Genomic DNA, 24,983 nt, shown 5'->3' with positions numbered 1-24,983 from the left:
GGGACCAGAGGGTGGGGGTTGTGGGGAGCACAAGGATGGTGGCTGCTCATTTTGAAGCAGCCCTGCTACGCTCTTTTCAGTGGGAAAGGGAGAAAGAGGGAGGGGAGCAGGGAGCTTTTGGAGGGGAACTCAAAGGGTGGGAGAAAAGAAAGACTTAAAGAACATCACTAAAGGATCTGGGGTAAAAGACTAGTGAACAAAAAGCTCCCTAATTCTAAGCGAGGCACTTACAGCAAAACCCCATAAGTGGTTGAGAGAGGCCCTGGCCACTGCTGCCACTTCCCTTTTTAAAGCTCTCACAATGTTAAGGAATGAAAAAAAAAAAGTGGCCAATGCAAAGATGGAATTAAAAAGATGAAGGCATGCTTAAAGTTGCCTGGGGACCATATTTAATCCTGTTGGTGACCTCTGTGGCTGTCCATATACATTGCTTTGGTGATATTACGCTTTGAGAGGCTGTGGGGGACCAGGGGGAAGAGGGTGTCACCCACCAGCCTGGGGCCTCACCCCATCCTGCCAGCTGACCACCTTGGAGTGTTGAAGGTCCCTGCTCTGCCCAGGGCTCTGGAGAGGGGCCACGACGGGGCTCTGGGGTGGATGGTTTTCACCAACAGGCCTGGGACATCTGTTCTCTGCTAAACTCTGAGGCAGACCACAAAAGAGATAATGGCTAATCGGACCTTAACACACATTGTAGGTGGCTTTTCTGGACTTAAAAAAAAAAACAACAAAAAAAACCAAAACGAGACTATATATAAAGAAGAGTCAAATGTGTGGAACACCCAAGGTATCAGGCAAGGACCTTGAGGGTCTGGCCAGGGACCTGCTGGGTAAATCTAGCTCTGGTTGCCTGGCCACAGATTCCCTGCCCCTTTGTCAGTTGCATAATCAAGTCCCTCCACCCATCCCCTCAGCTATTCTGCTATCTTCTTCACTTCAGTTTTTCTAATAATAATTCACAAATGAAGTTGAATGAAGACATTTATTTGTAAAACTGATTCCCAATGGAGGAAGATCATATCCATAGAAAGTAAACCAGCGACCATTCAGAGGGCCACATGCATACATTAATGAAACCAAGGGAAAAAGCACACAGACACGCTGCCCTGGACGACCCGCATGGCTAACAATCCGGCCATCAGAAAAGCAAAATGTCCTTTCTGCTTCAGAACACAGACGCGCCAAGATGTCCTGGGAGAAGCAATTTGGTCTGACATCCACGATGAAGTGATTAGGGAACAACTGAGGGAGACTTTTTCCTGTTCTGTGTGGCTTTGCTTCCCACAGATACTGGCTGAACACTTCGCGGTCCTCCGGCCTCCAGGAGGCCGTGTCAGATCCCCGGGACTGTCACATGCCCATCCTGATGCTCTGAATGATCTGAAAGATGGCTGAGAGGAAAACAAAACAGCTCAGAGACCAGACAGCACACAGCTGGAAAGCCAAGCCACAGTGAGCTGCTTCTGCCGATGGCCCTTGGTGCGTTGGCTCTCAGCTGATTAGAAATTTCCTAACAAGGAGTTAACAAGAGGTCAGCGAACTTCTTTAGAAAGGCAGCCTCTCTCCCTCTGCTGATGGATGCCTCAGGGATTTATAGATAACTTCTGCTAATTCCACCAGGAGTTAAGGCCAGAAATCCCTCAGGGCTGAGAGGAGATTTGGCCCCTTTCCCCAGCAATGTTCTGAGGCTGCTGGGGAGAGGGAGATGGGCTTTCATGCAGAAACTGCACTCATTAACCCGGTCAGCGAGTCTGTCTTTTCAAAATGGCTGTGACCTGTGAAACGACCTGCCCTGTGCTGGGAAGGCAGGCAGGGTGCTCAGGGCAGATGCGCACAAAAAGCCGGGCCTCTGGCTGCCCGGGACCCTGGCTGCACGTGTGTCTTCCTGGAGCTCTCTGAAAGGCACTGTCTCTCCTTGAAAGCAACACTGAGTCTTTACTCTGGGTTGGTCAAGGGGGTGGGTAGCCTGTCACCCACAGAGAACTCCTGGGACCCTCCCACCCCACCCGCCTTGCTTATTCTGGTGAGAGCTGGTTAGATAGCTCAAGTCAGCCTGGTTCTAGCTATCGGGTTTTGAATGTAGCTCAGGAGAGGAAGGTACCAACTTCTTGTTTACGTCTCCCCCAGACAGCAGTGTTGGTTGGTCAGTGTTAATGAAGGCAAGGAGAGTGATAAGTGCCCTTTCCATGCATTGAAGAGTTCTCGTTTGAAGGGAGGCTGTGTATCATCTCATTTAATCATTGGTAAAAATAAACACCGAGCTCTCTGGAGCCTTATCCCTTCTCTCCTTCCTAAAGTCGTCCTGGAACACATCCAGGAATGCAGCTTCCAAGTGACCGTAGTAAAACAGGGCTGTCCAGCACCTCAGGAAACGAGTCATTTGACATTTCATCATCTAACTTTAGTGAGCACACACTATGTGCCAGGTACTGTGCTACAGGGAAACAAAGAGAAACCACACAATGGGCCCTGGGGAGTCTTTCTCAGACAGCGAGATTTTAAGGCTAGACAAAGCGCTAATGCGTTTCTTTGGTTTTTTTCCTTTTCTAAAAAAACATCATCACTACCTTCCTAAACTGGAGACAGCAAACATGATTTAATGGTAACTTTTCATGAATGTCACCGTAATGAAAAACAACAAATGATGAGACTCTGCTGTGATACTATTATAGAGGACATGCCGTGTTTGACACCAAAATAGCTCTGGTTGGCTGTACTTCTGGGCTCTCATTTCTGCTTCTTATCATTTTTTTTTTTGTCTCATTCTTATCTCTGGTCACATCTTTGGTGTTGCTATGCCAATCTGCAGTGGCCCCTCTTCTGCTACGTCACTGCTGCAGACTAAACCGAAAACAAAGACTGTTAGAATTAAGTGTGAAATTAGAGTAAATCAGTTCCGTGTGAGCGTCTGAGGGCCTTGTCTGTAGACACGGTGAAGGAGTTAGTTCAACAACTTGTGATATTTAATTCTGGCTGTGCTCAGAGGTCTTAGTATCTAATTCTGGGTTCTTGGGTGGGTCCTGACAGGAGAAGTTGCTAGATGGATGCAAAAGTACCCTACCAAAATTTATAAGCTTGAAGAAATAGCTGACATTTCTATCCTCCCCTACCAAGGCTCACAAAGAGTAAAAGTTAAATAAACATCCTGTATTCTCGCTCAATATAAATGCCAGGAGGCAGCTGTACACTGAATAACATTAGGAAAAGAATATTTACGTCTATCATGCCTCAGACTTTTTTCTGGGATCAGGGAAACCATCCCTAGTCTTAAGAAACAAGTTGACTTTAGAGTAGAACGTTTGAGTCAGATGGATCTGGGTTGACTCCCAGCTCCTCACTAAATAGCTGTGTGACTTGGTGAATAATTTTACCTCTGTGAGGCGGCTTCCTCTTCTGTAAAATGAGGACTACAATAAGACCAAGTTACGTGCAGGGTTGTCATAGGGGTTAAGTGATAGGACATACGTGAAGGCTCTTCGCAGGTGGAGGATCCGACGTCCGGGAGTTGTTGCTATTGCTACTATTACTCCAGCACAATGGCTGCCTCTCCATGCATGAGCATGAAGTCCAGCACTCAGTACTATCTGCCACCCTATAAAGTGTGAACTTTGGGAAATTACTATACAGTTCTGAGCTCTATAAAACTATAGCTAATAAGTACCTCAAAGGATCGCCAGGAATAAATATGATGACATAAGTAAGAGATCTGCCCACAACAGAGGCTCAAAAATGTTACTTCTCCCTTGATCTTGCCCTTAGATAAGGATTATCAGTGGGATATAGGTCAACAAATAGGAAACAGTCTGTCTTAGTCCATCAAGCCCCACATTAAGTTAAGTGATGATATCAAAAGTTCAACGTAGTGATAAAACCACTCAATTCTTTTTAAGGAACTGCTCCAAATCTCTCTAGAGAATCTTAGACAAAATTGCATGTCTCAGAGTAACAACACTTACATTAAAATAACTTATCGATTTATTTGAGTCTGCTTTAAAAACAAATCAAAGATCATTCCTAATCCTAATTGAATCCATGAATTAACATGTAAAAATCTGATGGTCCTTAACATGTTTACAGGTGACCCTTTAAAACTGAACCCTCTTGGAGAAATTACTTTGAATAAAGTCTATTTTAAGTCTGCCATTTGCTTCCACATCTAAGATAATGGAGAAGTGGTTGTGTTTGCTATTTCTTTTTCAGTTGTATCAATGTCTTTAAGAAGCCTTCACATTTTATAACAATTATATTAATTGTAATTCTGTGTCACTGCCTGCATTGACCTGCCAAGTAACCCCGGCCTTCCAGAGGCTGACTTTCTAAGGTGGCCAACAAAAAGGAGCCAACAGTGAGTTCAGAGAGGGAGAGGAAGCGGGAACCTAGCCCCTGACAAGTTAATAACTTAACAGTGGGTGAACAAAGCTGAGAAAACAGCCGAGCAGGGAAGGATGACAGGCAATTTCAGGCCAGGGGAGCTGACTGTGGGCAGGTCACAGAGACTCAGGAAGGTCCAGGCAAGAGCAGGAACTACCAGAATCAACAAGCTCCACATCCCACCACCTGTGTTTAGGATCCTGGCCCTCGGTAACCTGTGATGATGACATCTCTTTTCTTCAATCTTCCCTTTCAACAAAATCCTTAGGCTTTAACATGCTGGAATCACTCCACTTCCAAAATCAAACCAGAGCAATCTGCCTGACCCCACACCTCCCATCACCTGGTGCCCTCTCTTCCTCTTCACAGCATTTCTAAAGAGTTGACTGTCTTCACCTTCTCTAGTTCCTCACCTTTGATTCCCTCCTCAACACACCTCATTCCACCTTCTACTCCCTTCATTCCATTGAAACTTCTTTTGCTAAAGTCATGAATGACCTCTGTGTTGCTTGGTGCATAAGGCGTTCTGCAGCCTCCTCTTACCTTGCTCCTCTGCTCACCACCACTCAGCACCCCCTTTCCTTGGCCTCTATGGCACCACAGTCTCTGTGTTTCCAGTTTCCTTCTTCTCTTTGCCTCTTTCCTCTAAGCTTGTTCTATGGGTATATCTTCTTCCACCCGACCATTACACATAAGCATTGAAGTTCCTGAAAGAGCATTACTGGCTTTCTTCTCATCATTACAGTCTTAGGTGACTCATCCCAGCCCATAGTTCCCCACTTGGTTGTTGATGACTCACAATGTGTATCTCCAGACCCAACTTCTTCTCCAAGCTCTAGATGCATACCTTCTACCATCTAATTCATATTTATACTTGGGTGGCTCAAAAGCACCTCAAACTCAAGACCATCTCATGATCTCTTTCCACTGCCAAAATTGGCATCATCCATCCTCCATCTTGCATGTAAACCCAAACACCAGAGTCATCCCTGACACCTCCAATCGATGACCAAGACCTATGGATTCTACCTAAGAATATTGGGATTATACATCCTGTTTTCCACCCCCCAGAAACCATCCTAGTCCAAGTTACCATCATCTTCTCCCAAAACCCTGCGATGTCCTCCACCTGGTGTGCTCTTGCTCTTTTTCAATCCTTTCTCCATTCCATAGCTAGAATTAACCCTTAAATAAATGCCAATAATATGGTGCCACTCCCGTGTTTAAAGCACATCAAAAGCTTCCTCTTGCCCAATCCTGGATGAGGCCTCCCTGACCTGCATACTCTGGCCCTGTCCACCTGTCTCGGCTTGTATCACTTTTCCCCTGGCTTGGGGTACACCCTCATGTTTGTAAATCTCTCTGCTCTTACCACAGGGCTTTTACACATGCCATTCTTTCCATCTGAAGTACCTCCTCCACCCCATCCTATTGCCTAGTTTCCTTCACAACTCAAAAGGCACTTCCTCAGAGAAGCCTTCTTTGACCACCTGGAGCACAGGTTCTCGAACCTGAGCATGCATCTCAATCTCCTGGGGACGTGTTAGGACACAGATGCCAGACTCCACCCCCAGAGTTTCTAACCCAGTGGGTCCAGGATAGGGACTGAGAATTTGTGATTCTAACAAGCTCACAGGTGATGCTGAGGCTGCTGGTCCAGGGCCCATACTTTGAGAACCACTTACCTAAGAGTATAGCAGCCCTTCATGTCATTTGCCTCATAGCCTTCTGTGCCTCCCCTACAAACACCTTCATAGCTGAAATTTTAAATGTTTTAGTCCAATTACTTGATTAACTCCTGTTTCTTTCCCACTAGACTGGACTCTCCAGGAAAGCAGGGGCGAAGTATGGCACTAAGTAGATCCTCTGTAAATACTTATTGAATAAATGAAAGGTGAATAATTGCAAAGAGCACAGAGGAAAATACATTTTAAAAGCCTCAAATGACTACTTTACAAACCAAAAGAGTCAGCATCAAACATCCCAAAAGCTCAGTCCTCAGAGGAGAGGCAAAGTCATAACACAGCATAAATTTCTAAAGGCCTGAGACTGTGTCATCCAACCCACTCTTATCCTGGGGACTGACCCACCCCAGCCAAGAGGGTGTGCCAGAAGGACCCATAATGGCATGACAAGTGGATCCCACAGGAAACTGCCAGAAAGCTGGAAGACTGCCAGACAAAAGAAGGTGCATAAAGCCAATTTTACTGAAAATAAATAGTTGATGATAAGAGAGCTCAAGGGAGATGCTGAGAAGAGAGATTAAGACAGGCCAGAGGAATATCCTTTAGGAGGATAAGACAACCCGAGAAATCACACAACTTTGATTTTTCATTTAAAGAAAAAATGAAAAAAGATGAAAGAGCTAGTAAAAAAGTCTCGGTCCCCTGAGATAAGTAGGAAGGTTAGGAGAACAGACATTGCAAAGAGGGGTCATTAAGCTCTTGAAAAGCATCAGCACAAAGCAAGTCCAAGGCAAGACATCATGTTCTGGTAGCGTTTCCTGGTGGCTTCTCCAGAGATGGAGAAGGGGAAAAAAAGAGATGCCAGAGACAGGCCAGGGCAGGAAGGTGCCATTAAAAAACAGATATTACTAGCAAAGACTGTGATGGCTTCTATCCACATTAAAATAGCAGAAACACTCTTTTGAGAAAGATCCCATACACAACCCCAAATGCTCTACCAGGGCACAGGGCAGAGGGTGGCCTACAAGGGAGGTGGCATGTCACCTTGCGGGAGCCGAGGGCTGCTGAGACGTCTTCTCCAGCCTGTCCATCTCAGATCCTGAGGAAGAAACTCCAGAGCAGAAGAGCAGCCTCAGTCTTTCCTCCAGGGCTATCCAGTTCCTCAAACATCCCACTTGCTGGTCTCAGGTGTGACTCCCTTTGGTGTCACAGTTTCGAGAAAGTTCTGGCAGTCTCCAGGAAAGGCCGTGTTTATGCGGTTGACCTGCAAACATGGCGAGTTCAGCCTGTCCTGGAGCAAGTGTCCAGAAAAGAGTAATGTGAGCAGGGACACCGGTGACCCAACCAAGAAGCAACCTGTGGCTGGGTCAAGGCTTTATCCATCTGGGAGCTGACCAAAGATGGCTATACATCTGGAACCTCTTGAAAACACACCTTTTCTGGCAGGGAAAATAGAGGATGTTTTAACAGGAGCTCTTTTCAATACACAGTCATATGCTAAAGGCCTTACATCGGTGGAAAATTTTTGCTCCATGGTATTTTAGGGAAATAGTACAAGGGAGGGAATGCAGGATAATATAAAGCAGATGGGTTTTGGAGTCTCAAAGAACTAGGTTTGGGTACTAGCTGTCTCACTTTTTAGTTATGGGACATTGGCTGATTTCCTCTGTGAGCCTCAGTTTTGAGTTCCGGAAAAATGAGCATAATAGCCTCTCTGTAGGGATGTGTGGGGCCTGGCACTGCAATAGTAAGCCCTCAAGAAATGGTAGCCAAATGTTTGCTTGAACAGATCTTACTCACCCCCGGGGGCTAGTTGATAAAGAGTTCTTTCTAGAAGTAGAGAAGAGGTTCCATCTGTCCCTGCAGAGATGACACCCTTGTCCCTACCCTCTACCTGTCCTGGGGGCAGCTGGTCTTGGCACATGCAGGGTCCTCAATATCTAAGAGCTATGCTCCCCCAGTACATGTTTTCTCTCCATCACAAAGCAAAGCCATCAAAGAGGTCAAAATGTTACCTCTCTTTCCTTATAAGCACTCAGAATCCTGGTCAGCACCTTGCCAGGGAGGTCAACAGGTGGGGAGACAGCATGAGTAAGGGCCACAAACATGAGTACGATAACAGCAGACATTTCTAAAACCATTCGCATTACTCTACTAAACATTTCACATGTTCTGTCTCGGTTAATCTTCAGGAATGAGGATCATGAGGATCCCAGGAGTGAGGAACCAGTACTCTTCCCTTTTAAGAATGGGAGAACTGAGGCTTAGCGTGGTCATAAGTAACTTCAGCAAGGCCACACAGCTAATAGGTAGCAGGGCCATGTTTCAAACCCAAGCGATCTGGCCCTGGAGTTGTAGCTCTTAGTGACCATGCTAACTTCCCCCTTCCACATGTGGACATGCTAATTTGGTGGCTTTCAAACTACACATCCAATCTTCCTCAACTCTTGCATCCCTGGAAGATTTCAGAGAGCAGCTAGCATCTCTCAAAGGCAAGTTTCTTAGCTGTTGCAAAAGGCTGCCATTCTGGCTCCTCAACCTTTGGGCTCAAAGATAGTCCACCACAAAACTGGTGACCACACAAGGGCCACAAAGCGAGCGGGGGACAGAGGGCACAAGGGGGGCGGCTCTTTGGCCTCTCATGTGTCCCTGGCACACGTGTGACTTAGTACTTTCCCTGTTCTACACCATCCTTAAGAAAAACAGCCAGTCCTAGGGACAGTGTGGGTATGGCCCTTCAAGAAGTGGAGAGGCCTCCAGCACATCCATGAAGGGAGCCAGTTGGACCACCTGAAACATAAGGCTGGGAGAACAGGAGGAGTTTAGGCCCTGTCAGGAACATCTCAGACAATCACTTGTTCACATCTGTTCTGAAAAGGTTGTCCTGAAAAAGGACCTGTCTATGACATGATCTCTCTCCCCCACCCCCCACCCCCATCCCAGGCAGAGTCCCTAGAGAATTCAAGAGAAGAGTACAATCTGTTCATTGACAGACAAAAGAAATGTCCCTGCCTAGAAATGGTGGAGCCATTCACCATGGATGGTGCCAAATAAACCCAGCAGACTCTTTGCTGAAAGGCATTAACTCTGTAATAACATGGGGCAGCTCTGGGCCAGACACAATTTCCTATTTGATGGGCAGAGAGGGTCCAGATGTGTGCTAACTTCTGGGGATGAGAAAGTCAGAATATCCAGCAACACAGAGGGTACACCCTATGTGCACACAGATATGCAAACACACAGATAAGCAAATACACACACACATAGGTATGCAAACACACATACATACACACACGCTAACACACACATACAGATATGCAAACACATGTACACACACATGCTAACACACACAGATATGCAAACACACACACAGGTATGTGAACACACATATGCTAATACACACAGATATGCAAACATACACACACAGATATGCAAACACGCACACACAGATATGCAAACACACATATACACACATATCCTAACACACACATACACAGATATGCAAACACACACACACACACACACACACACTAACACACACAGATATGCAAACACACACAGATATGCGAACACATACATACATACACTACCACAAACATATCCAGATATGCAAACTCACATACATACACACATACATTAACACACACAGATATGCGAACACACACACATACACTAACACACACAGCTATGCAAACACACACAGATATGTGAACGTATACATACTCATGTACACTAACACACACATATACACAGATATGCAAACTCACATACACATAGATATGCAAACACACACATGCGATCATACATACATACACACATACACTACCCCCCAAATATGTGAACGCATACATACTCACATACACTAACACACACATACACACAGATATGCAAACACACACAGATATGAAGACACACAGATATGAAGACACACATACACAAACACATACACGTACACACATACACATAAACACACACACCCGCCACTTCAACCAGAACAGCTGCTCTTTCACAATTGTTTCCCTCTAAGATTTGAAGGAAGAGTTTTGTATTTTTTTTTTTTTTTTTTTTTTTTTTTTTGTCGTTTTTTCGTGACCGGCACTCAGCCAGTGAGTGCACTGGTCAGTCCTATATAGGATCCGAACCCGCGGCGGGAGCGTTGCCGCGCTCCCAGCGCAGCACTCTACCAAGTGCGCCACGGGCTCGGCCCAGAGTTTTGTATTTTTAAAAAATAAAAAAAAAAGGCTGAAAACCACTAATCTAGATTTTTTTTTGTTCTTGAAAAACACAATTTTTTCTGATTATAAAAGTAATATATACTCATTGACAAAGTTGTAAAACATAGAAAATTATGAAGAAAATAACAATCAGTAGTTAATCCTGTTACCCTAGAGGTTTCCTTTTGATGGGGGATATAAATGTGTCAGTTTCAAGAATACCCAGGCTTCAGGAACCATTGAAATTCTCATAATCTCTAATTAGGAAATGAATATCAGGGGTGGCCAGAGAGGGAGAAATAAAATTGAAATTAGGAATCCATGGGGGGAAACAGGCTGAGGGAGGCAACTAGGGCACAGCTGGTATTTAAGCATTTTCCTCTGAGAACCAAAGGATGAATTCAATCAAAAGAATCAAAGGAATTGAATGGTCACTCCATTGACCCAGCTGACACTGTAATTGAGACATAAGGCCCAAAAAAGATACAGCCGTGGTGCAGAGTGCTGTCTGAGATTGCTGCTTTTGATCAACACCCAGTATCACAATCAGGGCTCAGAAGAGGTAAATAATACTATAAATAAGAATGCTCACAAGAAACATGTATATGCTGATCTCAACAACAAAATTGTCTGAACAGCATATTAAGCATATTAGCATATGAAAGAAAAGACCTCCTTCCAGGAGGCATTCTGATCAAAGAGGACAGTTGAAAATGCTGAAGACAGTTGGCCTGTGAACATGACAACACTAACATGATAACAAGTTTAGGCCAGGGATAGCAAAGATGAGGACGTTGGCCATGCTGCCCCTACCATGTTCATGACGGACATCACTAGTCAATTGTAGTTCACTTTCCCACAGAGCCTTGGTGAAGCCTGAGAATCCTTCTTAATAAGGCTCTTAAAAGAGCTGAGGAGAGAAGGGAGAGGAAACAAACAAACAAACAAAAACCAGGGGTGAGGGCTCTGGGCCCAAACAGCAGTGACTAGGTTCATTAATGATCTGGGAAGCACATCAAGCCTGCAAGTATCCTGTAAAGATAGCAGTTGACTTGTGTGTGACAGCATCTTTGCAGGGAACAGTCTCAGACAGACATTCTGGGTCACTCTAGTCTCTGAGTCTCGAGATAAAAACAAGCACTCTTCAGAGGCTATCAAAGAGTTCTCCACAGAGGCAGGTTTTGAAACCCAGGACCGCGACAGCCAGGACGAGCTGCTTATCTGGAGGAGGCTCCATTGCCTGCAGAAATGGAAGATAATACCTTCACAAAGAGGGGAGAGGAAGGGCAAGGTCTGTTAGGGGGCACTTAAACCCTTCGGACCTCAGTGTGGATCTGGGTTCTAGGAAATCAACTAGAGGAAAATCCAGCCAGTTAAAGAGGCTCACGCAAAACAAAACCCCAGGCTAAGACTTGAACAAGAATAGTTTCTGGCCTATTTGGGATAATAATCTGAGGGGAACCATAACAGGTATTTGAGAAACAGGTTTCACATTTCTCACATAATCTATATAATATTAATAACAATAAAGCTGGCTACCAAATTTTAAAAAATGAAACAAGATATGACCCTGATATGTTCTAATTGGATATTACCATGTTGCAAAAGAGTACACTGTTCCCAAAGCTTTTCTGTCTCACAAAGAAAACCTCTATAGCAAAAGAGCAATGCATTAGTGTTGCTTTAAAGGAAATGAAACTCACATTTTATTTCTGATACTCAACCTAAAGTACAAACCGCTATTCACTGATTTTGGTCTGCATGTTGGTGTTTCCTTCTTCCTGTGTGGGGAAGATACTGATACATTATCACATGGGAAAACAGTCTCATGCCCTCAAAGTGTTATCACTTAAAATTGCTCACACTCCTCCTTGGGGTGAAGAGGCAGGGTCTACGGCTTTCTGGCAGATCAAGACCATCATGAAAAGCTGAGTCTGCTGATTAGATGTGTAGCCTGGGAGGATGAAAGGCGGATGCACAGTGCCACTGTTTTCCATGAGGTCTGTGAGGTGGTGGTGACCACAGCTGCATGTGTGAGCTTGCTATGGGCCAGCACTTAGATCCCCAGAACCATTCAGTGCCAGGACAATCTCTGAAGGAATCCAATGGATTGAACTGTGTCCACCTAAAGTTTAACGTGTTGGAGGCTTTGTCCCCACTGTGACAGTGTAAAGAGGTGGGAAATCCTATTATGGTGATTGAAAGGTGGGGCCTTGAAGAGGTGATTAGACTGTGAGGACCCTGCCATAGTGAGCGGTTTAATGGCACAGTTCTGAGGGCTTTACAAGGAGGGGTGAGGAGTTAGCTTTCTCTCCACTCTGCTGTATTTACCACGAGATACCCTGAGTCACTGTAGTAACCACCAGGACAAGGACCTCACCAGATGTGTTCCCTGGACTTTGGATTTCCCAGCTTCTGAAACTGTAAGCAATAAATACCATTTACTTATAAATTACCCAGTTCCGGGTTTTTGTTATAAGCAACAGAGACAGACTAATACAAAGGGCTTCTTCTTATCTCCATTTGCTTGATAAGGAAATCCATAAGGAGAGAGTAAATAACTTGCCCAAAGTTATTTAGCTGACAAATAGTGAATCCAGGCTTTGAACCCACACCTGGCAGATTCTAAAACTATCATCCCCTTTGAGGCCTCTGACCCCCTTACTGCCAACTGGTTAGTTTTCAAAGAAGTCCCTTGCCTAAGAGACCTTTTGCAATCACAGAAAGTGAAAATTGACTTAGCTGAAGAGGGGTGTATTTAGACAACCTTTCTAAACTCCTTGTCACCAGGGTAATGTATTAGAAGTTACAGCCAAGTACCTAAGTGAGAGCAGGGCTGGCCTCAGATTTTGGGGACCTTGGGGGAGCCTGGGAGGTCTGTCACTCCCATGTGACTTCTCAGTGAGGGGTGGCATTCCCTGTGTGCGTGTTCGTGCTGTGGGTCTCTGGGTGCCTGGACTCTGTCCCCTCACTGCTCTCTGGGTTCCTCTTCCCTCCTTTTCTTTATCTTGCTCTTATCAGCACCTTGGGCATGAAAGGCATGTGAGGAGAATGAGGAAGCCACAGGCCAGAAGCTGAGAAGCAGGGGTCCGGAGATGGCACCGATACATGGCTCCCACAACCAAGGGATCCTATAGACTTTTTACAGATTTGTTAAACTGTTTTTCCACATAAAATGGAGTAAGGGTGACCTATAAGTGAGCATATACTGAAATGCCAACTTTTTACCAGTCCTGGTTCTTTCTTAGAATGTAGCTAGAAAAAGATATAAAATGTGCATTCCTTACTACTTGCCTGACCTGAATATTTATTTACCCTAGGTACACTGGCACTATTTCTAAAAAGAGCACTTCATCCAACCAATCATCAGTTAGAAAAGTGGGTTAATAGAGTACGGTAATGAAAGCAAGTGAGACTTTCCAGAGATTCGGATCAATGATCAACATCTTCTTTAATATCAGAAGATTTCAGCTTTTTTCTTAGTGTCCATGTAAAAATATGCAAAACAAGAGTAAACAACCACGTGAACTCCAAGAAGGCAATATGACCTCCAAGGTACCACTGGGACTTGGTGAAATGGAACTTGAGCCTGGCACAGGGGTGGACCTTGCTCAAGGGACAGATCTAACGGAAAGTGACAGGAAGGAGAGTCTGTGGAGGTATGGACGTCCTGCACGGAACTCCAGTGCATCTGGTGTGTGTGTAAGAGAGAAGAGCAGAGGAGGGTGCTGCTGGGCATCCCGCAGATGGACAGGATGACAGAACTGGAACAGAGGTGAGACAGACCAGTGGAGAGGGCTTCGATTATCTTAGCACCTATAAGAAGGCTCGTTACCTAAACAGACGATCTGACAAATGGGCTAGATGTGAGGAAATCACATTCTTTTAAGTGTAGAGAGAAGATGGGTAGGAACTGACGGCCTAAAAAGGGAGAAGCTCAAGAGGGACGGTAGGCTCTGCAAGATGAAGCGAATCGTGACTAATCCCAGAGAAGTGGCAACAGGGACAGATCTAAAGGAGCTACTGTGTTTTTCATGACACGTTCTGTTTAGAAAAGGACGTGTACAAAGATAGAAGGCAGGGCACGGTATCAAGGACAAACGAGAAGAGTGACACATTTCTGTGAGAACAGTATCTGACTTCAGCTGAGGCTTGCAAAAAAAAAATGCTAAAGTTGGCAAAAAAAAAAAAAAGGGAAGTGGTGGATTATTTTTAGTTCTGATTAAAAAAGGGATGAGTTCCATTGCTTAGGGATTATGGTAGCTTGTTAACGGAGGATAGGAAAGTAAGATGACTTGACTCCTGTTTTATGTCTAGCCTCTCCATAAAAGCAAGATGGTCTTCTTAGATAGATTTGAGGCAGCATTGTTAAAAGAACTCTGGATGCTGAAGGAGGAGGATGTGGTATGACAGTAAGTGGTGTGTCCTCAGCCACTTTAGTCCACATACCCACACCCTGCAGGCTCACACACCAGGGCCTGGACAAACCTACGGAGAGGGTAAGAGAGCCAGTGACTGAGAAACTACTGGAGACTGAAAGAATTCCAAATGACTACTGTCAGCAAATGTTCCAATTTACCCAACACTGAAAGATATAGCTCTTGCTGTATTGACCGACAGCCTGGCAACATTTTAGGCCATATAATTTAGAGGGTTTCTTTTGAAAAAGAAGAGATGGATTTTGAGAACTAGCATGGATTTGAGAAAGAGAAGCCAGATCAAATGACTCTATTGGCTTTTTCCCTTATAGGCGACCTAAGGGGGTAGAGTGGCTACTGTTAGCATGTATCTAAAAGCCAAAGAAGAAACAAATATCGGCTCTATCTATTTAGACCCTTGACAATATAGCACATGATCACTGGGCTCTGAGATCCCAGCGATTGGGACTCCACCATCCTGAATGCCTTCCATGCTTATGCTGAGTGTGCCATCTGAAGCCTCTGTGCCTTGGCCATGTAGTGTTCCTTCATGTGGGGTCACCTTCCTCACGTCCTTTGTCTGGCTGTTTGTTCTCAAAATTCAGCTCAAACAGCACCTCCTCTTGGAAACTTTCTCTTTTGCCCAGTATGACTCCAAAGTCCCTTATCCATGCTCACTAAATACTCTGTGAACTCTGCTGCCACTATCAGTGTCCCTTCCCTGCACTGCAACTGACAACTTCCCTACCTGCTGCCCCCCAACACCCACAAGCTCTCAAAGGGGTTTGTGTTTCCAAAGCCCAGCACAGCACTGTTTAGTACGGACCCTCCAGCCATGCCTGTTTGAATGAGTTTTGCTTAGAGGTTCAAAGTCAATGTAAAGGAGGTTATTTCTAACTGTGTTCCATGGGCTTCTTTAAGTCACTTGGAGGAATAACATACTTTCAGAGACTATGAAGCTGGGCAAGAAAGATAACCAGATAAAAGGCTCAAGGTTCAAAATCTAACAATCTACAGACTGGTCATAAAGCCTGAAAACATAGATAACTTTTAAATGTAGGTTTATTTACTTGGTTTTCCTGTGGCATGCTAAAGGCATACTTTTGTTTATTTTATTTTGAGGTGAAAACCAGTGACAGATCATCTGAAGCAATGTGTCACAGTTGAGTATGTAGATGCAGATGGAAGTGGTGCTTAATGCACTTAAACCGTATTCATTCCAATTTTGTACAGAGCTTTGAACTATACATCGCTAATGAAGGACAATACACAGAGTATATCATGTCATGTCAGGGGCCTTATTGTATTTTATATGTAATATCAGTAAGCCATTCATTAGGTATGTTCATCTGTGTTTCCAAACTTTATGGACACTCTGTAGAAAGGCAACTGATAACTAACAATAAAATTCTGATAGAAATAAAAATTTATATTAGGTCTTGAAAAAAGTCAACTAGATATCTATAGTATGGGAATATCTGTTTCCATCCATCCATCCATCCACCCATACCAAGCACTTACTACATGCTAAATACTGTGCTCAGGTCTAAAAATCTAGTGGAAAATAAACCCTACCTCCCTGAGGTTATATCCTAGTGGGGGGAAATGGATAAGTAAGTAAGTAAACTAAATAATTTCAAATGCTGATGAGGGCCAACAGTACAGACAATGTGAGATGGGGATGGGGAGATCCTGGGGTATGGGGCTGTGCAGATGCATCTCTGAGGCTTGCAGGGAGTTTATGTGAAGAAGAGCAGGGTGGGGCCTGGCTGGCCATGAGCTCCATGAGAGTCAAGGATGTGCTGTGACTGTTAAAAACTATCTGCAAGCCCAGGCCACGTGAATGAGGCAGAGTGGTGAGATCCACGGCAGTGACAACCCTACTGCGTGTGGCAGTCACACCACTTCCAGACCACCTGTGCAGTTGTAAGTGCTATTCTTTAAGAGAGTCACTGAGTGTATCCAGAAGAAAGGTCTAGTAACCACATCTTATGAGGCAAGGTTGAGAGAACTAGGGAAGTTTAGTTTGCAGAAAGAACCACCAGGCAGTCATCTTTAAAATATTCAAGGATTCAGGATGTTCAGAAGAGAATGGCTCCATTCTGTGTTATTCTAGAGTCCAAATCTGAACCATTGAGAAGATAGCATAATGTAGTTCAAAATAAAAAGATGTTTCTAATAGAATTAAAGCTATACAGAAATTGAATAGACTTTTTGAAGAAGTGAGTCTCCTATCTTCAGAAGTCTTCAAACAGAGATTTGGATAACATCTGTTAAAAATAGTGATGAGGGGATTCCTATATTGGACAAAAGTGTTCCTTCAAGGACACATCTTTGGGAATGGGGTAGAGCCTCATTTCTTTGAGTGGAAAATTCCTATCTTGGAACACCAAATCATCTTTAAAATATTTGAGCTATAAGCAACAATAATGCTAAGTTCTTTGGGTCCCTCCTTCCTCCTAAGAGCTTTTGTTTCCTTGGATCAGTGATCTTTTGGAGATCAAAGGAACTGAGCCATCTTTAGTCATGGGCTTCCCTTGTTATTGGGGCAGAAGGATGTCTTCCTAAGCCTGATCAGAAGACGTGGACTTCTCTAGCCTTCCCTGCCCTCAGCAAAAGTGAGATGATGGAGGATGGAAATCCTGAAGGCATGCCCCATAGGCAGAAGTGACCTCTACTCACCAGTATTTCAGAGCCAACACAGGGGACCAGGAAGCATGTCAGGGCTACCAACAGCAGCATTTAACTAGAAATAACTGCATGATGCTTTTGCTCGTCTTCCTGGTAAATGTGTGTATGTGTGCATTTGTGTGTGTGTAAGTAAAGCTCTCTGAACTTGACACCTTCCATTAGAAGGTGACTCATACCTTAAGGCTCAGGGCAAAGGCTCAGTTCTATCTAGGAGCTCTGTAGAACTTTCTCATAAGGCATGAGGCCTCTCCCTTTCTCTGGTATGTGGATTTATCTCAGGCAGACAAGTGCTTTACTTTCTGTTCTAAATGCCCTTTTTAGGCTATATCTTCACAGAAAGGCTTAATTGAATTCTAGAGTGTATACAGCCAGTGTAATTGCTCTGTGTAATCATTTTATGATTATGATTTGATAGTGTATCAATTCTGGAATAGTAACTAAATCAAAAACCATTAAAATTAAGGCTTAAGGTGGTGATTAACTTGAATCCCAAACCAATATGTTTTCCATCTATTTACTTTGTGAATAAAACATGTGATTTTTGAAGGACAGTGGAGAACATGGGATATAAGTTCAGTGAACCCATACCTGAGCCACAGACAACAAAAACAAACAGTGCCAACAGCCATGGTCCTACAGGATATTTCTCTTCTTGCGGCCTCTAAAAGGGAATAGGAAAAAGTAAGATCAGGTTCATTGATTCAGTAAACATTTATTGAGTACTACTAGGCATTGTGCTAGGTAGAAAGAACCTTGGTGGGCAGATGTAGATAAATAAAGTCAATTGTAAAGGATCAAGACAGGTTTGTACAAATTCATCAATAACCTTATTAACACTAACTCAATGAACTGGTGGTCTGAAATATTTTGGGGGCAAATGGGGCAAGAATACTTAAGCCAATACAGTGATCTTGGAGCCAAAATGATATTAACAATTATTTTTATCTGTTGAAAGCATGCTCTATGCCGGGCACTATACTAGGCAGTCTAGCTTCATTACTTCCAGGACTAGGCAGTCTAGCTCCATTTCTTCCATCATTTGCACAACTCCAGGAAAGACAGGTATTGTTATTCCATTTTGCAGTCGAGAAACTGAGGCTTAAAGTTTGTTAACTTGAGTAAGAGCTGGGATTCAAATTTAGGCCCATTATAGAGCCTAGGTGTTTTCCACTAACAGAATCATCTTTAATTCCTGCATCTGTGAATTCCAAGCAGGATCAGAGGGCACGGACATATTTTCGAAACCTTCTATTTACCAAAAAAAATTGGGAAGTCATTACAGTGAAAATCCCAGGAACAACAGAATCATCACAGCAACTATGAACCGATATGAGGGAAGCAGCATTCTTCCTAAGCCTCCTGAGCCTCAGGGAAGCTTGTGCTTTGGAGAACCTCTGCATTCTCTGGGAAATAGAAGGGAAATGTTGTTCCTGCATGAACGTGGCCCTCCATACCCCCTGCTCTTCTCAAACCAAAAGCACAGAAAGAATTAGAACATCCCTGCACAATACCTCTAGGTCTATTTGCAGGTAGGGCTTGGTCCTTAAAACCAAATCAATCAATAGAACAACAAATATTTTCTGAGAGAGCCATCAGAAAAAGAAGTAAATTTCCCAAATGAAAAGGGAGGAAAAAAGAGAGTGAAAGAAAGCAAAAAACTCAATAATTATTTTCTCATTAGCTTGATCAAAATGTAGGTTGTATTCAACATAAGTTGAAGAACCCACACACACAGAGAGAAAAACATGTTGGCAGAGTAGACATATTGACATATGCTTATTTGTGGTTGAAATCACAAAACCCAACTTCAGATTTCAATTAGGTTCTTGACATTTTAAAATTATATTTGACATTAAAATATGGGCAAAAAAGTGTGTTCATATCCATACGAACATGACAGCTACACATTTAGACTGATGGTATGTAAAAAATAAGTGGTGTTTTGTAATCAAGGATGTAAATTTGTGAAATGTTGAACAAGTTTCTCACATAAAAAAGTACAATCTCCCTTTGATTTTCACTGTAGTTGCTTTTCTGTAAAACTCATTGTATATTTAAAAGTACAAAACATATTATGTGTTGTATTTATATATAAAATGGAGTTAACTTCTAGGCTCATGTAAATACAAACTGACTTTTCACTCCCCCAAAAGATAATCATTCCATTATAGATAAGGCAACAATTCTTTAGTTCCCAGCTTACTTATCACATTCTTAGAAAGCCTTCCCTCTGTGACCTCAGTTGAGTTCACTTGTCATTTGTACAGCCATGTGCTTTTTCTTGATAGCATTTACCAGTTTTTTTTACCTCTATTTATTCTTGTGAGAATGTGTTTAATATCTGTCTCTCCACTAGACTATAGGCCCCACAATGGCAAGGACTATGTCTCTTTCATGTAGCAATGCACAGAAATGCATGGCGCAGAACTTAAACATACTCAATGCTTACTCAAATGTTCATCGAAGAATAAGCATGCAAGTTTCATTAAATATGATTTCTTAGGTCAGGGAGAGTAAACACAGGGTCTAGGAAGAATATTGGTTTTTTATTAATACTTCCTAATTGGTGGTAGGGTGATCCTACATTTCTCTTACTAGAAAAGTATGGATTAAAGTGTCAACGGCAGGTGGACTTTGACTAAGGATTAAAACCGTTCACTTCTCTGTCCTTCACAAGCTTGCATCTACCACCACTTACATGCTGGCAAATAACACTGCAAGGGAATAGGTGATTGTTCATGACCAAACAAGGACACAAATCAGTCTTAAAGGATTGCATAAGATAACTTTACCGTGCCACTCTTTGGCACTTAAGAACAGGTCAAGCTCAGATCAAGTAAATAACAGAGATAAATTTACCTGAACAGAGTGTGACATTTACCCTTCTCCACCTTCTTCCACCACCTACCTAACAATTTGTCATAGCTGCCCAGATACCAATTCTGTTGCTGTGGTCCCACTAATGCTATACAAAAAATTCATTTTACCTCTATTTCCAGCAAAGTCAACAAGTGAATTCATGAGCCTGTAAATGAATTATTGGTCTAGTACAGATACCAAATGGAGTCTTTTATTTTTTATCTGCAGAAAAACAAATTATCAACATGCAGAGCTTGAAGCATATAACACAAAAACATTTTTGATGACATTTTCCAGTAAATCAATAGTATTTGGGGACTTTCAGAGCTCAAGAACACCTAGTTGATCATAATACCAATATATCCTTTTTTGAGAGCTTTGGGTTACTATTTTTTTGGGAGGGGTGCCCAGCACAATCCCATTGGGACAAATCACATAAATCTGATTCTATTGCTGGAAAAAGTAAAGAGCAGCAATTCTGCAAATAACATGGTTCATTTCAAACATGAGTTTGCCTCTTCCCGAGGCTCCAAACTGTCAGGGGATGACTTTCCCTGTGATAACATACCAGCAAGGTAACTCAGAACTCTGAAACTGAAATTCTCCCTTAATTCTGAATTTACTACTGTATAATCACAAAATCATCATTCCCTTTCTCTGTTTCTTGGATTAACCTGCTATCTGTGAGAATAATATTGATTTACCCCATAGCTGTTAGCTAATAATGAAACACCAAAGCATCTACATACAATTAGAGGAGTTTATTTCTGAATGATTAGCCTGAATTTTCAGCTGGAATCTTTACATATGTTCCCATTTACTGAATTCTTCCTGAATAAGTGGTGTTTTGTAAGTTACTTATACCAAAGTATAATCATGTTTGACTTGTAACTGGGAAAATGAGATTTAGGATTTAGAGAGTTTCTTTTTGAAAGAATTTCATTTTTCTTTTTGGATGCTGATCCATTTACAATAAAGTTAAACTAAAAGCCTCTCCAACCAATTGAAAGCAAACATTTATTGTGGCTTGGTTTGGAAAGCTTTCATTACAAATCCAGTTGGGCCATTTAAAAACCCTCACTGGCGCCAGGCACTTTGGAGGGCCCACCCAATGGTATATCAAAACCTATTAAAATGTACTCATACCACATATTAAATGCAATTTAAATGTAGCTCTGAAAGTTGAGTTGAGTTGAATTACAGGTGAAGAGTTACATTTTCTATATATTTAAAGTGTTTTCCCAATTTTTCTATTTTCTTTTCTTATTTTGGAGCCAATAATTTTTGTTTTAGGTCCCAAACATTTTCTAGTGGTCTTGAAAAGCTAGATGTGGCACTGAGTCTACAGAGCCTAATGGATAAAACAGTCTGAAAATTAGTTCCTTTTTTGTTGTTACTTTTGTGTCAACTGTGATCAGTTAACAATTGAACTCTAGTTCCATGGTTCTTTAAAAAGAACCATGCAACTAGATATTTTCACTACATCAGCTACTGGGTCTGATATTTTGAGAATGAAGAATTGATCTCCTAGGGATATAAAATCCTGTGTGCTATAACATCAATTAAAACTTGTTTCTCAATGTCAGTTTGGAAAGCATTTTTCACCTGAGTAAAAACAAATAGGAAACATATGGATCTACATGAAAAAATGGTTCCAATTCGATGGCACACTGGCATCTTGCTGCCCTAATCACACTAACTGATCTAATTCCCAAATGAGAGAGTTTTAAGAATTACTTAAGCCTGGAGCTGTGTAGAAAGCTCTGAGCAAAGGTGAGTTTGATCTTAAAGTTTGTCTGCCACAATATTGCTTGGTTTTGCAAGAATTCTGGTGTGATGACTGCAGATCCAGCTTTTTCCTCAGTTAATTAAACTAGCATAATTTCTTTGGCTAAAAGGAATTGCCTCATCAAGTCTGCAAGCTTTTCCAGCCAAACCCCAAATTTCAGCTGGACTTCCATTTAACCGTATGGGATTATAGATTTCAGGCACCCGCGCTCATAGACCAACTCTACCCAGCAACGCCTCCGACTCATGCCTCTGAATTCCTGGCATTTTCTGTTGAAGATAATCTGCTTTCCTAAAAAAAAAATCCTTGTGCATAAGGGGCAGATTTTACTTAAAAGTTCAGTTGTAAAGCTTTAACCTACAGTTTTGGAGGCCTGGAAATAAACTGGTCTTTAAAATCGTAATGATGAGCCTGAATTCACAGGGTGAACTAGAGTAATGCTGCACTTAAACTTTAGCCCAGCTGCGGCGGGAGGCCTCATTAGAAAAGAGGTAAAAGAGAAAGGAGGATGCCGGGAAGTGGGGTCCGATCTTGCTCCCCAGTTTGAGCCCTTTCAACATCTACAGGCCATTACAAAGAAGCTGGAAAGAAAACCTCATCATGGTGTGTGTCTGCTGAGGGAGGGCAAAGGGGGGGGCGGTCTGGGAGACGGAGATGATAAGTGGCCTCCATCTACCCTTTCGATCATTCATTCATTCATTCATTCATTCGACAAACGTTCTAGCGTCCACTAGGACCCGGGCCCCCTGTCATGCAGTTGGCGTAACTGGACCCTAAGGATGTGGCTTTCCGTCTTTCCCAGGGAGGAAGGCCTCCTTCTCTCCTGGGGAGGCCCCTCCGCGCCTCCACGGAAGCCCAGGCGGCCACTCCCAGACGGGCCACGACCAACCAGGGCCCTCTCCGCCCACTGGGGCGCCGAGCAGTCCGCGCCGCCCTGCGCCGGCTCTGAGCCCCGCTCGGCGGGAGCCGGCAGGAGGGGCGGGCCGGGGCTCTGGGAGGCGGGAGGCCGGGCCCTGCGCCCGCGGCCCGCCCCTCCCGGCGCTGCCCGGCTCGTCCTGCTCGCCCGGCCGGCGCCGCCCCCGCCTTACCAGGGTTTTGGCGACGTTCCCCCTCTGGGTGATGTTTTTGCTGTGCTTCTCGTTAGCCATCCGGATCCGCTGTTTGGCCACCATGGCGTGGGCGCTTTGAAATGCTCTCGACTGCCACCTGCAAGGATGCCCCGCGTTAGCCCCCGCGACAGGGCCGAGCGCGTCCCGCCGAGGCCCCCGCGGCCCGCCCCGGGCGCTGCAGGTGGCAAGGCGCGGCCCCGAGCCCCGCGCAGCCCGCTCCCCGCGCCCCGGCGCGCCGGCTGCAGGAGAGGCCAGAGCCCGGACGGAAGTAATCTCTCCTCTCAGGAAACCCTCTCTGACTTCCTCGCTATCCTTCCGGTCCCAGCTACCTACCCAGGCGGCCACCGAGCCAGGCGCGGCTGCGCGTCCTCCCGCACCGAGCGGCGGAGCGCAGCGCGCCGAGTCGTAGGGCCCTGCCGTGTCGCGGTCCTGCGGCCAAACGCGCCGGGCCCGAGGGTGCGGGCGGCCCCGGCGTCCGTGAGCGCGTCGGGGGCGGGGGCGCGGCCGCTCCGGGGCTCGTCGGCCCGGGGACCCACCTCAGGCCGGGAAGGGATGGGGCGGCTGCACCTCAGGCCAGGCCGCGCGGGCTCCCCTGCACCGCCGCCCCAGCCGAGGCCTGGCCCGGGGGCTTCAAAAGACAAGGAGAACCAGGCCCGGGCTGGGCCCGTGCTGGTGGGGGACAGTCCAAAGGAACCTCCACTTCGGGGTCTGGGGAAGGCCCTCCCCTCCCACCGAGGGGACCACTGCGGGACCTTTGTCGAGGACTGCTTTGTAACATGTGGAGGGGAGACGGGAAAGGGGATCCCCCAGCGATGGGGATGGGGGGCGGGTGTGAGGATGGAGTTGGGACAGGCCTTTTCGCCTTGGTAGTTGTGCGCGTTAAGTGGGAAAATGGGCCAGCGACACATCTGAGCGGGAGGTGGGTGAAGGATGAAGAGGCCCCGGGCGGCAGCCCCGGGCGGATTTGGTGGTTACCGCCCGCATCCGAAGCTTTGACCAGCCTTGGCTGTGCAGCCGCCAGGGGAGCTTGGACCTCCCTCCAGCCAGCATGTCGCAGGGGTCTGAGTGTGCACGCCCGGACTGAACTGAGCTTTCCCCTGATCTGGATGGATAAAGACAGAAGAGTTTACGTTCCTCTCAGAAACTCGAATTAGGTTGTCTAATGGGGGTGGGGTGGGGAGGAAAAGGAGTTCTGTCCCTCACTTTTCCACTTGCGGAACACGTTGGAGTTAGCTTTTAGAGGCTCAGAGAAGAGAGGAAACAGACTGCAAGATTTGGGGCAGTGGGAAGTGGTGATCCAAGGTTCTGAGCCGAGGTGACCACTAGTAGCCCCGTGTGGGAGGAGGAGCCGTGGCCTCGGACTGCTCGGCTGGTGCACCTCCCGTCCTCTTGCAGGCCTCGGTGGCAGGGCTTCCACGGGGTTTTGCGGGGGTAAAATTCCCGTGTCAGTGGGAAGTTAGGGAGAGCTCCTCTCCTTTGGGGCCCTTCTCTAAGCTGCCTCTCCTCTGCCCCCACCCCCCAACTTATTGCCATTCAAGCTTCAGTACAAGCTGGGGGCTGCCTTCTGTAACCGACTGAAGAATTGTCCAGGGTCATTAGTGTCATTGGGTCATTCTTTTTTCTACTCTAGAGGTTGGTTCAGTTTGAACTGAGCTTCCATTGGCTTCTTAACCATCACCACCATTATAACAGGACAGTAAACTAAGTCTGCCCAATTCTAGTCCCAGGCTTTTAATAACCACTGGCTCTTGTGTGTGTGGGGGGGTGATGTCTCTACCTCAATGACACCCTCTGAACCTGGCTGTGGTATGAGGCCCAGAAGGCACCTCTCCCTGACTCCCACTCTC

The 24,983-nt window shown here is 44.9% G+C and overlaps 1 protein-coding gene across 2 annotated transcripts; it reads right to left on the bottom strand.

Moving 5' to 3' along the window:
- Positions 1-1,058: 1,058 nt before the first annotated feature.
- SERP2 (stress associated endoplasmic reticulum protein family member 2) lies at positions 1,059-23,530 on the bottom strand. 2 transcript variants are annotated; one of them, XM_063103477.1, is made up of 4 exons: positions 23,470-23,530; positions 23,116-23,233; positions 17,968-18,040; positions 7,123-7,347 (listed from the first exon to the last, which is right to left on the bottom strand). In XM_063103477.1, the coding sequence occupies exons 2-4, from the start codon at positions 23,197-23,199 to the stop codon at positions 7,241-7,243; spliced, it is 264 nt and encodes an 87-aa protein (XP_062959547.1). In that variant the 5' UTR covers positions 23,200-23,233; positions 23,470-23,530; the 3' UTR covers positions 7,123-7,240. The 2 variants fall into 2 exon arrangements, with proteins under 2 accessions (XP_062959548.1, XP_062959547.1); XM_063103478.1 differs by lacking the exons at positions 7,123-7,347; positions 23,470-23,530 and adding an exon at positions 1,059-1,391 and having other exon boundaries at positions 23,116-23,258.
- Positions 23,531-24,983: the final 1,453 nt, after the last annotated feature.

Source organism: Cynocephalus volans, chromosome 7, assembly GCF_027409185.1.
Source record: "Cynocephalus volans isolate mCynVol1 chromosome 7, mCynVol1.pri, whole genome shotgun sequence".
Classification (NCBI taxonomy): Eukaryota; Metazoa; Chordata; class Mammalia; order Dermoptera; family Cynocephalidae; genus Cynocephalus; species Cynocephalus volans.
The sequence above is the reverse complement of the archived record's forward strand: the minus strand, read 5'-3'. Positions and strand labels throughout refer to the sequence as shown.